The sequence below is a fragment of the Strigops habroptila genome, chromosome 17 (assembly GCF_004027225.2).
Source record: "Strigops habroptila isolate Jane chromosome 17, bStrHab1.2.pri, whole genome shotgun sequence".
Lineage (NCBI taxonomy): Eukaryota > Metazoa > Chordata > Aves > Psittaciformes > Psittacidae > Strigops > Strigops habroptila.
Window position 1 is genome coordinate 68,584 of NC_044293.2, and position 14,661 is coordinate 83,244.

General features: G+C 50.7%; 4 protein-coding genes across 9 annotated transcripts in view; 2 read left to right on the forward strand and 2 right to left on the reverse strand.

The window, feature by feature from the left end:
• The window catches only part of C2CD2L (C2CD2 like), an 18,766-nt gene extending 18,286 nt beyond the window's left edge, over nt 1-480 (reverse strand). For both annotated transcript variants that reach the window (XM_030505581.1, XM_030505583.1), the window contains exon 1: nt 127-480. In XM_030505581.1, the coding sequence (XP_030361441.1) occupies nt 127-480 (354 nt within the window). The remainder of the gene's footprint in view (nt 1-126) is intronic.
• On the forward strand, nt 388-5,687 carry DPAGT1 (dolichyl-phosphate N-acetylglucosaminephosphotransferase 1). Its single transcript, XM_030505585.1, has 9 exons — nt 388-603; nt 696-816; nt 901-1,114; nt 1,691-1,837; nt 1,970-2,054; nt 2,515-2,703; nt 3,325-3,412; nt 3,766-3,921; nt 5,112-5,687. Exons 1-9 carry the CDS (start codon nt 449-451, stop codon nt 5,175-5,177), a joined length of 1,221 nt encoding a protein of 406 aa, XP_030361445.1. The 5' UTR covers nt 388-448; the 3' UTR covers nt 5,178-5,687.
• On the forward strand, nt 5,150-7,181 carry LOC115616409 (histone H2A). The gene has a single exon (XM_030505592.1). The coding sequence runs from the start codon at nt 6,418-6,420 to the stop codon at nt 6,847-6,849; it is 432 nt and encodes a 143-aa protein (XP_030361452.1). The 5' UTR covers nt 5,150-6,417; the 3' UTR covers nt 6,850-7,181.
• Nucleotides 7,101-14,612, reverse strand: HMBS (hydroxymethylbilane synthase). Of its 5 annotated transcripts, XM_030505587.1 has the most exons (15): nt 14,543-14,612; nt 14,404-14,457; nt 13,187-13,259; nt 12,548-12,597; nt 12,392-12,447; nt 11,715-11,747; nt 11,420-11,497; nt 11,018-11,095; nt 10,615-10,690; nt 10,109-10,222; nt 9,917-9,955; nt 9,321-9,440; nt 9,036-9,089; nt 8,405-8,491; nt 7,101-8,182 (listed from the first exon to the last, which is right to left on the reverse strand). In XM_030505587.1, exons 1-15 carry the CDS (start codon nt 14,564-14,566, stop codon nt 8,009-8,011), a joined length of 1,110 nt encoding a protein of 369 aa, XP_030361447.1. In that variant the 5' UTR covers nt 14,567-14,612; the 3' UTR covers nt 7,101-8,008. The 5 variants fall into 5 exon arrangements, with proteins under 5 accessions (XP_030361447.1, XP_030361450.1, XP_030361449.1 ...); XM_030505590.1 differs by lacking the exon at nt 11,715-11,747 and having other exon boundaries at nt 14,543-14,611; XM_030505589.1 differs by lacking the exons at nt 14,404-14,457; nt 14,543-14,612 and adding an exon at nt 14,163-14,376.
• Between the last annotated feature and the right edge of the window lie 49 nt (nt 14,613-14,661).

The window sequence follows — 14,661 nt, forward strand, 5'->3', positions numbered from 1 at the left end:
CGGAAGCCCTCCACCCCGCGGAGCCCCGGCTCCCCCTGCGCTGCCCGGGGACAGCCGCCCGCCGGCGCCGCTCCCCAGGCCTGGCCACAAAGCGAGCCCGACCGCCGGAGGTAGGAAATGACGTACATGAGGGCGGCCATGGTGGTCGCGGCGCTGCGTGACGGAGTCCGTGGCGGGGCTGACCGATCCGCGAAGGCTCCAGCGCCGGGCAGAGACGCTCCCCCCACTCCAGCGCGGCCCCGGCCCCGGCGTGTCCGAGAGAAGCCCGCGCCTCTGGGCGGCTCGTGCCAAAAATGGCGCTGCTCTCGCCGATTGGCCGGAGGGGGCCCGCGCATCCGGTGCCTCCGCTCTAGCGTCCGGCTGGAAACACCGGCGGGGGGAGTGGCGGGTGGCGTTCCTTGCCCGGCCGCGGTCTGTGCCCTTGGCAGAGGCAGCGCCCGTCGTGGTCATGGCGGCCTGGCCCGCTGTGCCGCTCCTCATCAACCTCGGCGGGTCGCTACTGGGCTTCGCGGCCACACTGACGCTGATCCCGGCCTTCAAGGACCGCTTCCTCGCCGCGCGGCTCTACGGCGAGGACCTCAACAAGGCCTCGCGGCGGCCAGTGTGAGTAGCGCTGCCCCGCCGAACCGTGCGCCGCAGGGCCGCACCGGGACCGGGACCAGCCCGGCCGACTGCGCGCCTTGCCTTCCTTTCAGCCCCGAAGCACAGGGCGTGATCAGCGGGGCCGTGTTCCTGATCATCCTCTTCTGCTTCATCCCCGTGCCCTTCCTGAGGTGCTTCGTGGAGGAGCAGTGCGCGGCCTTTCCTCACGACGAGGTGAGGCTTGCCTGGTGTCGGGAGCGCGGCGGACACAGGCGGGAGTGGCCACCGCTAATAGGGCTGCTGTTCTCTGTCCCGCAGTTTGTGGAGCTCATCGGTTCGCTCCTCGCTATCTGTTGCATGATTTTCCTGGGCTTTGCAGATGACGTTCTGAACCTGCGCTGGCGCCACAAGCTCCTGCTTCCTACCATGGCTTCCCTCCCGCTGCTCATGGTTTACTTCACCAACTTTGGGAACACGACCATTGTGGTGCCTAAGCCCTTCCGTGTGCTGTTGGGCATGCACTTGGACCTGGGTAAGTTGTTATGAATCACCAGAAGCCATCATGCAGGCAGCAAGTGATGCGTGGAAGGGGTCACCTGAGGCATTCTGTGCTGCAGAAGGAATGCACGAAGGATTTGCTTAAGTAAGGAGTGAGAAGGCACAAATAAATATTTGTGGCACCCACAACTATACTGGCAATGGGAGGGTACCCACTAAATATTAGGGTGGAAACTACATCCAGAAACCCAGCACACACTCAGCCATGCACAGGTAGGCACCGGTCATTTTTCCAGGGTTCTGGCAATACAGTCCAGCACCAGGTGCGTACAGCAGTCAGCTGCCAATGCCAGGATGACCAAAAACCAGAAACGATGCTATGGTCTGCCACTGCATCTGTTCTCTGCAGCCCTCACATCATACATATGTGTACACATAACAGTCGAGTCACGGGGTAGAGAGATTTGTCAGTAAGCTACCGCTATCAAAACTCACCGAGAGCACCAGGTAATGGGTTGTTGTGCAAAGCAAGAAGCGAGAGCTTCGGTGAATTGGACTGGGTCTGCTTTGCCTATGAATACTAAAGCACTCTGCTTACTCTGACCCGCAGGTATCCTCTACTATGTGTACATGGGCATGCTAGCAGTGTTTTGCACCAATGCCATCAACATTCTCGCTGGAATTAATGGAATCGAAGCGGGGCAGTCACTGGTGATAGCTGCTTCCATTATTGTGTTCAACATCATAGAGTTAAATGGTAAGGTAGATAGCGTATGTGGTTTGGGTGCAAAAAGCAAAGGGAGATAGAATCCTAGATTTCGCTATCTGGTACTAGTAAAAACCAACCAGTCCTGTCTTATCACAAACACATTTTTTTCTTTTTCTATAGGGGATTACCGGGACGATCACATTTTTTCTCTCTACTTCATGATTCCCTTTTTTTTTACCACGCTGGGGCTGTTTTACCACAACTGGTAAGAGGATGGACATTCAGAGTTTCTTTGGAAGTGTCCTTTCCCTCTACATTCTCCCTTTTCAAACAAACCAACCCACTTACCGGTGCGCAGGTAGGATGCTGGGGCGTAGATGGGTTCCTTGCCAGAACCAACAGTGCAAAGCATCGATGCACTGGTAGCTTTTCTTTTTATTAGAATAATTCCAGTCACACGGGCTCACCAAAATGTACGTGAGGATATGCTCCCCCCTCTGTCTCGTTTAGCCGTTCTTTCATGTCATATTATCTGCAGATTAGGTTGTGGGTCCCAGCCCTGCAGTCCTTGGCATAGATAGCTGCAGTGGTTGTTTTTACGATATAGATCTGCTGCAGTTCCCTCTCTAGCCAGCCATGTGGGAATATGTTTGATGGTTATGAAGTCATTTTCATGGCAACGGTGATGATGACGGACCTTTGCTTTTCTGCTCTGTGGATTGCAGGTACCCGTCTCAAGTATTTGTTGGGGACACCTTCTGCTACTTTGCTGGCATGACCTTTGCTGTGGTGGGGATCTTGGGGCACTTCAGCAAAACAATGCTGCTTTTTTTCATCCCGCAAGTGCTCAACTTCCTCTACTCTTTGCCGCAACTTTTCCATGTCATTCCTTGTCCCCGTCACCGGCTGCCGAGGTAACGTACCCGAGCGACCTGTAAGAGTACCACAGATTGTACTTTCTATCACCAACACCAGCTGAGAAAGGTGGTGGTAGGTGCTCTTTGAAAAAGCCATCAAAGTCAGTTTTATAGCTAAAAGTTAGCCAGCTCCCTCTGCTAGCCTCGGTCAAGTCACACAGTAGAGGTTTCTCAAAGTTATCTTTTCTGACTGCTGCAGACCCCCCCCCCACCCCCAGATACAGAATTGATTTATAACAATGTTAGAATATGATTATTCTCAGTGACAAGATCGAGAGAAATTGGCATGGGTCACTTTTAATACTGTTGTGGAAGGATTTGCTAAGTTTTCGTAATAGCAAGCATTCTGTGGCACTGTGCTGCATTGGCAGTTGTCTCTGCAGGTGTTAGATGCTTTAGTTTTAGTTTTAAAACTATGCAGCTCTATGCCTATAGCAGGGGTTCAGTGGGGAGGAATCTCCTCCTCTGCCCAATCCAAGGGACTCCATATCAGCAGCTGTTGTTACATGTGTTGGATTAGTCCTGTTTTTTCCACCACTGGATTTCACTCTCAGCTACTCAGCTGGGGATCTCTCTCTTCTCACTCTATCCAGACTAAAATTGTAATGTTTCTTTTAGGCTCAATCCTAGCACAGGGAAGTTGGAGATGAGCTACTTCAAATTCAAAACTAGGAGCCTCTCTGCCTTGGGAACAAACATTCTGAAGGTAACGTCCAGAAAACATTCAAAATTCAGGCACATTTTGAGGCAGTGATCAAAAGCAAGAGGAACAGGCTGGGAGGGAACGCAGAACTTCTGGGTTATCTAGTTATTTCCTGACTCAAATCCAGAAGAAAATACTCCGCTCGGTTCGTCACCATCCCTCATGGTCATTTGGTTATGTTCGTAATCTTTCAGAATCACCACATATAGCAGTGTCCCAGAACCATCGTAAGCCTGTCATCTGTCTTTTTAGTAAGAGCGCCAGCTCTTTGGGGATGATATAGGAAAAGGGAGCAAAACTGGCCACAGAGCACCAAACATACCTGGTGAAATAACATGCAATATTTCTTTCCCCAGGCCGTCAAGATCTTGCGTATAGTAGACGTGAGAAGTGGAACAGATGAAGATGGCGAATACACTGAGTGCAATAATATGACCCTAATTAACTTTGTTATAAAGCTGATTGGACCCATCCATGAGCAAAATCTCACTCTCCTGTTGCTGCTCATTCAGGTCAGACCAATGTTTCCTCCAGTGAAAAGATGTACTGTGCAATAGAAACAGGTCCAAATCGGTCTCAAGAGTTTCAAGGGGAAAGGGGGAAGTAAAGGATCATGCTTTTCACACAAGATGCAGTTGAGTTGTGGAACTTGAGGAGAATCGGGAGGTTTACGCGGCTCAAGGAGGAAACAGATTCCTCATCCTGCCCCTACCTGTCACCCCCCCCGTTTTCATTGAGCACTAATAAATACAAGTCACGAGGTTAGCTTGAGAGGGTTCCCAAGGCATGAATCATTGGGTGCTACACAAACATTAGGACAGCAGAGTGCTTTGTCACTGTGACCAGATACAGCCTTTTCCCACATTCCTGTTTTTCAGCCAGACCAGACCAAATAATGCAGTCCCGGAGTTATCTCCGGCTGGTGGACTTGGTAAGCATGGCACGCAGCTCAGTGGTACCCGGCAATCTGAGTGGGGTGCGGGAGTGTTTGGAAGCACTTTAGAGCATGAGGATAACTTGCCTCGCAGATATTGCCACTACCTCTGGTCAGCACGTAAACTCTCATGCATAACACAGAAGAAACGCTACTTGTGGAAAGGGCTGCGTTGCGTAGGTGCCCACAATAAAACTCCGTTTTTCATCCTCAGATCAGAGATTCTTCTTAGGAAAGAGACACTTACTTAGCCAAATTCCCATTTGAGAGGGAGGACTTCCAGCAAACAAACCTGGAGACCAAACAGGGCTTAGGCAGACTATGTCAGGGATGAGAGAGGACATAAAGTACCTACCACTTGATCTGGAGCCCAGCCATGGCAGAGAAGTCTTGGGAGCGCCTTCTTGTAAGGATGCTGAATTTCGGCTTTGACATGAGGCATTTCGATCACAAACCATAGAGTTAACATAACATCCTTAAGGATGAAGGAATTGTTCCCAACCGTTCCTCTTGTCCTGATGATGTTACCGCGTGCAGGCACGTGCGGAAATACCCTGCAGATGGTTACGATTCTCAGAGAAAGAGCCAAGGACTTTGGCTACACTTCCACCCTTTGCTGGTTCTATACCTAGAAAATTTAGCCTAAACGTTGTTACTTAGTGAAATGAGGCACAAAGCATAGCAAATCCATCAGGAAAGGAGGAATCTGTCAGCTTGTACATTATTTAATGCTACAATGTTTCCATTCTCTGTCTGATTTTTACCTAGGTCCTGGGCAGCACGATTGCATTCTCAATCCGGTACCAACTAGTGCGCTTGTTTTATGACGTCTGACTGGGCTGCCGAGAACAGGGGAAAGACTTGTACGTGCCAGTCAGTTTTCTCCAATTGCTGACCAAATGATGCAACTCGTCTTACTCTGGCCCTCCAAGAACCTCAGGATGCTTACCAACGTGCAACTACTCTGCAGGAGCCACTTTTGAACCGTAACAGTCTGTCTTTTTTTTTTTTGTGCCCAGAAGGCTTTTGTCAGATTCTACCAACAAGAAAAGATTCCCTGTTACTTGGATATCATTGTTACTGGGAATGCCTTTAGGGAAGAAGTAAATGACCCAAACGTGGGAAAGATGAAATCTCTATACATATAACAAGCACGTTAGGGTTCCCGTACAGAGAAAACGAAAGCTTCAATTTCTATGAGACTGTGTACAGCAGAACAAGTAAGCCAGAATCCTCTCCTGGCTTCGCCAATCCTGTCTTTGGTCTATGGACATAGAGTGAGATGTTATAATCTATGCCCAGAGCTCAGAGCACTTCAGGAATAAAACAACTCATGGTACCCTTTCCCCTTCAGTGCTTTGCGTCGAGAACATTGACACACAGCAAAACTAGATTACACAAGACATCGCTCTGGCTTTAAACCCTGCTAGGGGGCTGGTTCCAGTAGACCCCCTCCTCTTTCCTGGCTACCAGGGATGTTCCCACCGAAGGGCTTTTATTTCTAAACGTCTTTATCATCTGCCTTTGCAGATTAGGACGCATCTGAAACAGGACAGCAAAGTAAGAGTCGCTGTGTCCACGCATGGCAGAGGACATCGGTGAATACTCTTAACATTGAACCAAGGCCCCATATGCTGCGATTGCCTTTTCCTCCAACACAAATCGTTACTCATACAGCAGTAGGTGGCATCACGGTTCGCCACAGCACTGCTGTCTACCCGACAGGAAAGCCCAGAGCAGCCCTTGGAGCACCGGGTTAAAGAGCTGGGGGAGGGAGAGCGTGTGAGTGCACACCAACTGCCTCAGCGCGGTATGAATTTGGCGCCTTGCCGCCTGATTGGCCGGCCTCCGCCGCCAATAGACTCGGGGCAAGCGCGGTAGCTCCGCAGAGGAGGCCAATCAGCAAAAAGCTTCTTCCGGCAGACACACCAATAGCGAAGCGCTCCGGCGCTGTCCAATGAGCTGAGCCCTACTTTGGAGAAGGTTATAAGAGCGCCGAGTGCGGGGCCTCCCGCCTCAGTTCGCCGCAGAGCTCCGGAGGGTAGCCGGGCTGCGCACAGCGGAGCGAGGCGCCATGTCTGGCCGTGGCAAGAGCGGCGGTAAGGCCCGGGCTAAGGCAAAGTCTCGCTCGTCCCGGGCAGGACTGCAGTTCCCGGTCGGGCGTGTTCACCGGCTGCTGCGGCGCGGGCACTACGCGGAGCGGGTGGGGGCCGGCGCGCCGGTGTACCTGGCGGCCGTGCTGGAGTACCTGACGGCCGAGATCCTGGAGCTGGCGGGCAACGCGGCGCGCGACAACAAGAAGACGCGCATCATCCCGCGGCACCTGCAGCTGGCGGTGCGCAACGACGAGGAGCTCAACAAGCTGTTGGGCGGCGTCACCATCGCGCAGGGCGGCGTCCTGCCCAACATCCAGGCCGTGCTGCTGCCCAAGAAGACGGGCGGCGGCGGCGCAGGCCCCACCAAGGCCGGCAAGAAGGGCAGCGGGCAGCAGTCGCAGGAGTACTAGGCCGGCCGAGCCCTCGGCACCACACAAAGGCCCTTTTCAGGGCCACCCCCATTGCTCACCGGGAGAGCTGGATCAGCGGGGGGAGGGGGGCGCGTCTCAGTCCCGCCGTCGGGGCTGGAGGCGGGGCCGGGCTCCACCGCGGCCGCCGGCCGGCGCTGCAGAGCGGAGGAGCGCTGGCGCCTGCCGCGGTGCCGCTCTGTGAAGCTGTGAACACAGGAACTGCTCCGCAAAGACTTGCACTGACACTGGGGTGCTGCTTACCATGTTGTATTTATCGCCTGTTACATTTACTGGTGGTTGCATAAAGAATAAACGATATTTCGTTTCCAAAACGGGACCCCGATAAGGTGCTGCTTCAGTGTTTCCACAAGGCACTGGACCATGAGCCTTGCTGAGCAGATGGTTACATGGTAGGGAGTGCAAGAACCCACAGTCATAGTAAGGGGCTGGCGCTAGCAAAGAAAGGCACAACAGCCTCATATGGGCTTCCTCTCCTGCTCCCCATTAACTGGTTACTGTAGACGAATGATGCTCTCTGACTAGCCTTGTAGTCTGGTGAGCAAGGGAAACAACTGGCTGTCCACTCGCTTCCTAATTCATTACTGGCCAACTGACAAATTTGCACCCGCTCACTGCAGACTTAACTTTTTGCTTTAAGCCAGACCTATGAACATGACACCCGTGCTACTTTGCTGAGGAACCTGCTAGTAGGAACCTAATAGCAGTCTTCAACACTGATGAGCGAGCAGGACCAAACAATGACTACTGAAAGTACTTCAGTACTGTTGACACAATACGGCACCCGAGTGCCATCACGGTTGACTCTGATTATAATCTGTAACAAGTGCCTTGTTCCTAATGGCAACAGGGGAGCATTTACAGCTTTTAACCCTTTTTTTCTTTTTAACCTTCCTAGCTACAAATATCGTTCAAAAAAAATCAAATGCACACTTTGCAATTTAGAGAAATGCAGAGAGGGCCAAAAAACCTGAATCAGCATAAACGATTTGAGTTAGTTAACTTGGTATTTCAAGCTTTTGTGCCCACATGTCAGATGAGACCAGTGTGAGCATTTGAAGAAATCCCTCCAAAGGAGGAGGACAGCATAGCTGCCAAGACTTGCCAGAGTTGTGGCAATTGTGCAGACCACACCACAGGTTTAGCGGGCATCATTGAGCTGCCTTGCCACACTAAGGATATGTTTCGCTCCCTTGCTCAGAAGTAAACTAGCTAGTTCAACACCAAGGTTCTCTGCAGCTTCCTGGGCCTGACCAGGGACGTTCTTGGCTGTGATGCCAACATGCTGCACATCATCATTTGGTCCATCTTCATTCTGCAAATATAAATCACCTCTGTGTAAGGCAGCAGGAAGGAGTGCGCAATGAATAGTTCAAGCCACATGCGAAACGTGCTAAAATCTGAAAAGCTCTGAGAGCAGTGCGCCGTTACAGTTTCCAAGGATCCAGACCCGACATAATAGGCAGATTTCAAAAGGTCTGGTTTTGTCACATGGCTTCAGGTTTGGGTTTTGAAGCCACCACCGTGGTTCACATACCTGCTGGGGATAATTAACACTGGTCTGCATAGTCTCCTTCAGGCTATCGGATCCATCCAAACTGTAGACGGCTCCTGTCAAATACAGCTTGGGAAGACACACAGAAGGGATTAATACAGAGTTAACAAACAGAAAGCCAACTACCCCCTTAAAAAACCGAAACGCACATTCAAAACTCAGCCCCGTGGGGAAGGCTTCTGTAGTGCAGTGGGACCAGCAAGAATAGCGTAACAACACAAGAAAAGTGATCCCCGTTTCGCAAGGAAAAAGGTGAACTGTTTTCTAGCTTCCCACCTCCTCAATCACACTCCTGTTGTATAAAACACTGATTTTTCTGGGGTCGGGAACAAGGCTTTCACATCTTAGGGCACCGTTACCTTTAAGAGGATAGAGGGAGTCTGGTACTTCTAGTAAAGGCATTTTCTAGAAGACCGAGCTTCAGTAGCCAGGCCTGTTCTCATACTCCTGCTTTGGACACAAACCCAGAAGGCTTGAGTCAGGAGCCTCTCTGCTATAAAGGGCAGCTATAAAGATATCTGCCAGAGTTACCCTCAAGGTAGGATCAGGGAATATGCATGCACTTGAATAGGTTTTCAGAAATAATCCCAGATAGATACAAAGTACTCCTCACCTGGCCATCTTTCAACATGGTGCTGACGGCGACAGGGACGCTACATCCACCCTCCTAAAACAGAAAGCAGCTGACACTGAGGCTCCTATCTGACAGGTTCAAAGCAGAGGCCTCTGAAAAGTTTAGGCTGCACAACCCCCTGCCCATCGCTCTTCAGGCCCTTCTCGATTCAGAAGCAATCTCTATTTCGTAGATTTAGGAAAGATTGCCCACGCCGTGGCATCGAGTCAACTAGCAGACCAGTATTTACTGCCGCAGGCAGAAGAGCCAGGATGCCCCACCTACCAAACGTTTCATAAAGGCTCTCTCAGCAATGCAGCATAACACGGTGTCTGCATCGTGCAGGACAGACACCATATCCAGGATCTCTTGGTCTTTGGCACGAACTTCCACCGCTAAGGCGCCCTACAAGAAGAAAGAGAAACATGCAACACAATAAGCGTAGTAATTCTTCAACTTCATACCTCTCTGTGTGCTCAGCATTGGTCGTGAAACAGACTCAGAGGTCTGGATGCACTTTGCTAAGGGAGTGATGTTTAGCCATTTACAGAAATAAATTACAAAACAATCCACTGGTTGCAGGGACATCCTAGAGCAACTGCTGTAAAGGGAAGATGAGAACTTCCTTTGGCCAACATGTTCAAGATCTCACTGTCACCTCAAGCCATTCTAAAGCCTCTCTCAGTTAGGACACACCCGCCCCAATGTCCCTTGTGACAGGAAACCTGGATAAATCCAAGCTTCCCAACATTTTCTCAAGATAAAGATCAAGTGCTGAATGAGTAAGTGACAACACAATTCTTTCCTAAACTGGAAACGCACCATACTGCCACTGGCTTTCGACACCAGGTACGCCTTAAGATATGAGAGTCTTAACGTACCTGTCCAACAGCATACAGACAATCTTCAGGGTTTAGGAGCTGGAAGAAAGCAAAACCCAAGTTAACTTGTGTCTGGTTTCAGCAGATTGGGCAGACAACACGCTGACCTTTGACGGGACCACCGCGAGGTCTGAGAGGCAAGCAGGTGATGGTTCAGCAGAGAATGGTATCTTCTGCTTTGCTGCTCCTCACCTGACCGATGCGATTCTCCCAGCCCATTCTCTTCAGCCCAGCAGCAGCCAGGATGATGGCACTGAAGTCTTCCTTCTCATCTAGCTTCCTTAAGCGGGTATTTAAATTCCCTCTCTGTAGAAGTGATTAAGCAAGCACAGAAACAGCAGGCAAATGGTCCTATCCCCACGTAACGCTCGCTGGAGTGTGTTTACACAATCCGACAGCCTCCAAATGAGAATCAGAATACCATCCTGAAAGCAGCATTACATACAGACAATTCTTCCTACTAGATGAAGGCTGGCCCCTTCTTTACAGGCTCATGAAAAAGCAAAGGGCAGAATGGCGACAGTGCACTATACACCTCTCACCAAGCAGGTTAGGGGAGGGCAGCCTTTGAGGAAGCAGTTTGCTCTTGTGCATCAGGTGGTATAAATTAGCCTTGAATCTAGATTTCACATTAAGTTCTAGTTTCCTGTTTGCAGCTTGACCCAGCCCCCACATTTCATTTTGCCAGGAAAGGATACAATATCCCTGAATTCTAACTGAGGGAACTTCTTTTTGAGCTGAGCTGCTCTGCGAAGTGAACTGGTTCCAATCACACTGTGGGGAAAATGAAATGGATGAAATCCAGAATACTCCTACACTCACGTCACCTCACCCTCACCTCCAGCTGAAATGACTCTGAACTTTCAAGCCAACAAATGACGACTTTTTTTTTTTCCTTAATTAAAATGATGATCCAAGAACCTGCTAATCATTTTTATCTCCTTAGAAGAAAGAAAACCACTCTGTGAGGTTTAGCATAAAGCCTGGCTGAAGCTAGATGCAGGCAAGCCAATCCCAAGCAACTGATTTACAGGAGATACTTCTGGAGGGCAGCCCCTAGCTGCCATCACCGACTGCACCTGTCTTCCTCTCCCCACTCACCTCTTTTCAGGAAGGAGGCTCAGTGTTTTCCCAGAGTTTTTGGGATGAAAGACAACGGCATCAAGTGGGTTTTCCCTTCTGCAAAACAATACAAATACAGAATGGCTGACATCATTTAACAGAAGGCTATTAAGCTTAACAGTTCTCTTTCAGGCCCCAGAGGAACCGCCTCTGGCTCCAAAATAACCCATAAATCATCAGAACAAAAGCAAGAATTTCCAGCAAACCTGCCAGCTACAGAACATGAGATCAGCTCTAGTGTTTCCTCTGTTTCAGAGATTAATCAGAAAATGGTCAAACTCTGAACACCTAAAATGACTTATGTCACCCTTGTTTTGCTGCCACTACTGATGCTGTAAAATGCACATCCCTTAGAGAATCGAGCCTCGCATCCACACTTACTTGCAGACAGCACCAATGGTAAAGCCAGGAGGAAGAGAAGTTGGCAGGTCCTTCAAGGAGTGAACCACGAGGTCAACTCTAAAAATAAGAGGACAGTAATCACTGAAGAGATGCCTGAGCTCACACCGTGCCTACCTGAGGCCTGCAGGACACCTACAGAAAAAGTGTGAATCCACTCTGGGAATTACTTTGGACAAGAGGGAGGAATGTCAGGATCCTACAGCCAGAATTCCTATAGGATTCTAGCGTTACTCCAGAAAAGCCACTTCATCCTTCTCTGTCTCTCTTTTCCCACCTGTAAAATGAAGGCGATGTCCTCCCTGCAGCGCTGCAAGACACATTATGACCATCGGGTCAAATGAGGGTAAGAAAGACACTAGAGATGTTCACGCAGAGAGAAACTCATCGTACCAATATGCAACTAGTCCCTTGTCTGCTATTATGCTTTGAACTGGAAATAACAGCTAGCCAAAGCAAAAGCTATCATCTGCTCTGTTACAAGGCAAATGAACATCGTTGTAAATGCTTGAGTCTCCAGTATTTTTTTCACTGGCTTTACTCAAAAGCACAGTATCATGTGCCTGTGTGTCACAGATGTAGAATATCATCTTTTGGTTTTAAACCTACTCTAAAGCATAAGCACCACTGCAACCTCCTCGGGATACTGAAAAAGAAAAAAGACCAAAACAACCAAAAAAGCACTCATGTCTCTGCTCCAGCAGGAGCCCCAACTGAGTGTTTTCTGTAGAAAGAAGTTACCCAGAAAGCAGCACAAGGTGCCCACGTCTCCTGCATGTTTGGCATGCTAAAATATTACTGGACGTTAACACAATAACACTAAATATGTTCTTTCTTGGCCAGAGAAGTATCAGAACAGAAAGAAACTAGGATCACACACACAGCAAGCCAAAGACGTCCAAAGAAAGAGCACCGGGAATGCCAGAGGAGGAAGAGAAAACAAGGAGGTCTTACTCATTTCTTTCAAGTGCATTTTCCAGCTCTTTGGTGAAGAGACTCTTCTCACCGATCTACATATAAATGGAAGAACAAGAATGACCCCAGAAAGGTCAGCAAATATATCATCAACCACAATTACTTCTTGTGCAGAGCAAAAAAGAGATCCATTACCTTGGAAAGTGCTGTATCCAGGATCTTGTCTCCGGTCGTTGACATGGCAACTGCTCAGAAAGAGCACAGGTAAAATGTGAGACTCATTCAGAGCACCTAGGCCTAGGCTAGAAATATCTATGCAACACACAACGAGCAGCAGCATCACATGCTACTGCATGAACACCGACTTGAGGTAATATAAAAGCAGCTTGCTTGCTTCTGGAAACATGCTGCGCTCAAGACAAGTGACACGGAGACTTCCTTCACTGTCCTCAAAAACAGAGTAAGTGGCAAGAGGGCAGGCTCCCATTGCTCCCGTTGAACCCCTCAAGCCCCAGCCAGGAAAAACATTCCTAAGGCACAGCAGGGTGCAGCCACAGTGATACCAGGTTCTCAAATGGAGCAACATTAACACCATCTGCATGACGTACTCAAAGTTTCAACCATGAGGAGCTTATGAAGTCCATCTTTCTCCTCCAGAAGAAACCAGCAGCAGCTGCTCAGCCACACAACATAACTGAAATCAGACGGCACTTACAGATAAGCAGGATCGAATCCTCCTCCTCCTCACGCCAGCACTGCACACACACCTCTTGCACACAAAGATAAGCAGTTGGCTCCTGCTGCCGCCTACCCTGGGGCGGCATTCAAACTTACCAATCTCAAAGTGGAGCTCGGGGTACAGCTCACGGAGCATCTCGACTATGCTGTCAGTCTGAATCCGGGCCAGCTGCAATGAAGCAGAAAGCAAAGCCCTAAAGAAAGAGCACATCATCCATCCAGTAGCTAGAGAGGACTTTGGCATTCTTTGATGGTCAGACATGTATGACCACTACATTCTCCCAATCAAAAGCATTAGAAATCAGTAGCCTGAGTAAAATCACTCATATGTACAAACTCCTTGAACTGCACGGACGCATACGTGACGAGCATTTCACTGAAGAACTTACTTTATGGACTAAGCAGCAGAAAAGCTACAGCTTAGGTCTGCACACAGAGCGAGCAACAGATCTTACAGCAGTAAGGAACAACATTCCCTTGCACAAGAACAGCAAAATTCAGCCAAATAAAAACAGAATAATCATTCCACACATGCAAGCAGCAGCAGACTCAAGCAACCACAGGAGAGTTTCAGCTTTCTCCCACCGATGAGCTGTGTAGCCTGGGGCAATTAACTTTGGTCTCAGGACTGTACTTTCCCTATATGTAAAATGAGTACAAGTTGCTGCTTCCCTTTGTAAAGGGCCACAAGAGCCTCAGGTTAGAAAAAGCAGCAGCACGCAGCACAGCTGTGTCTCTTGCCCTCACGTCTACACAAAACACCTTCCTAAAAGTACGGAATTCTTCCTAGAACGTGCTCCCAGAACGCACAAGATTATCTCAGAACAAAGGCCTGAAGGACTCTTATCTCCCTCCGCGGGCCTCCTCCTCCCTGCTGCACCCAGCTGACAGGCGATACCCGCTATCCCGTCCCAGTCCTTCGGGTGCCCTGAAGCCAGCAGTCGTTGGGGGGGGTGTCGGGTTGGGGGGGGGGAGGGGTCCCGCCTCCCCAGAAGAGCTGCACCAGCCCAGCAAGTCCCCAGCAAGATCCCCGTTATCCCGAAGGGGCACTCGCACCCTCACCCTCCGTTACCTGCCCAAAGGCTGCGCTCTTCAGAGCCGCCTGCCACCAGGACTCCATAGAAAGCGTTTCCTCTCGGAGCCCCCCGAGAGGAACCAGAAGGCGTGAGCGCTTCGTTCCGCGGGCTCTGCCGCCGGTGGAGGCGGGCGAGCCGACAGCACCCGTGGTGCCAGACCGCGCCCCCTGCGCCCCAAAGCCGCGCGGCGCCACTACGGGCCGCAGACGGGACCCCCCCGCGCCCGTCGCAGCCTACCTGGCTCCGGCGGGTGCCCACGCGGACCGCTCTGCCGCACGCGCCGTTCTCGCCCTGCGGCAACAACCGGGTCAGCGTCCGCCCCGCCGCTCCCCGCCCGCCCCCCGCGCGGCCCCGCGCCCGCCGACCCCAGACTCACGGCGGCCGAGACCGGCTCCGCCATGACAGCGCCTGCCCTCCGGAACGCCCGCACTGCGCAGGCCCGCCCCGCTGCCTCACGTCCGGCTGCGCACGTGACCCGCGCCCTTCGCCAGCCGG

Excerpts from the sequence above, each read along its gene's own strand:
- DPAGT1 (XM_030505585.1), top strand. The coding sequence starts at position 449 with ATGGCGGCCTGGCCCGCTGTGCCGCTCCTCATCAACCTCGGCGGGTCG. Across the intron at positions 817-900 it reads CGGCCTTTCCTCACGACGAG|TTTGTGGAGCTCATCGGTTC; the intron begins GTGAGGCTTGCC and ends TCTGTCCCGCAG. Across the intron at positions 2,055-2,514 it reads GGGCTGTTTTACCACAACTG|GTACCCGTCTCAAGTATTTG; the intron begins GTAAGAGGATGG and ends TGTGGATTGCAG.
- LOC115616409 (XM_030505592.1), top strand. The coding sequence starts at position 6,418 with ATGTCTGGCCGTGGCAAGAGCGGCGGTAAGGCCCGGGCTAAGGCAAAG.
- HMBS (XM_030505586.1), bottom strand. The coding sequence starts at position 13,352 with ATGTCTGACCATCAAAGAATGCCAAAGTCCTCTCTAGCTACTGGATGG. Across the intron at positions 12,598-13,186 it reads CGAGCTCCACTTTGAGATTG|TTGCCATGTCAACGACCGGA; the intron begins GTAAGTTTGAAT and ends CTTTCTGAGCAG. Across the intron at positions 10,691-11,017 it reads AGCCTCCTTCCTGAAAAGAG|TGTGATTGGAACCAGTTCAC; the intron begins GTGAGTGGGGAG and ends TTTTCCCCACAG.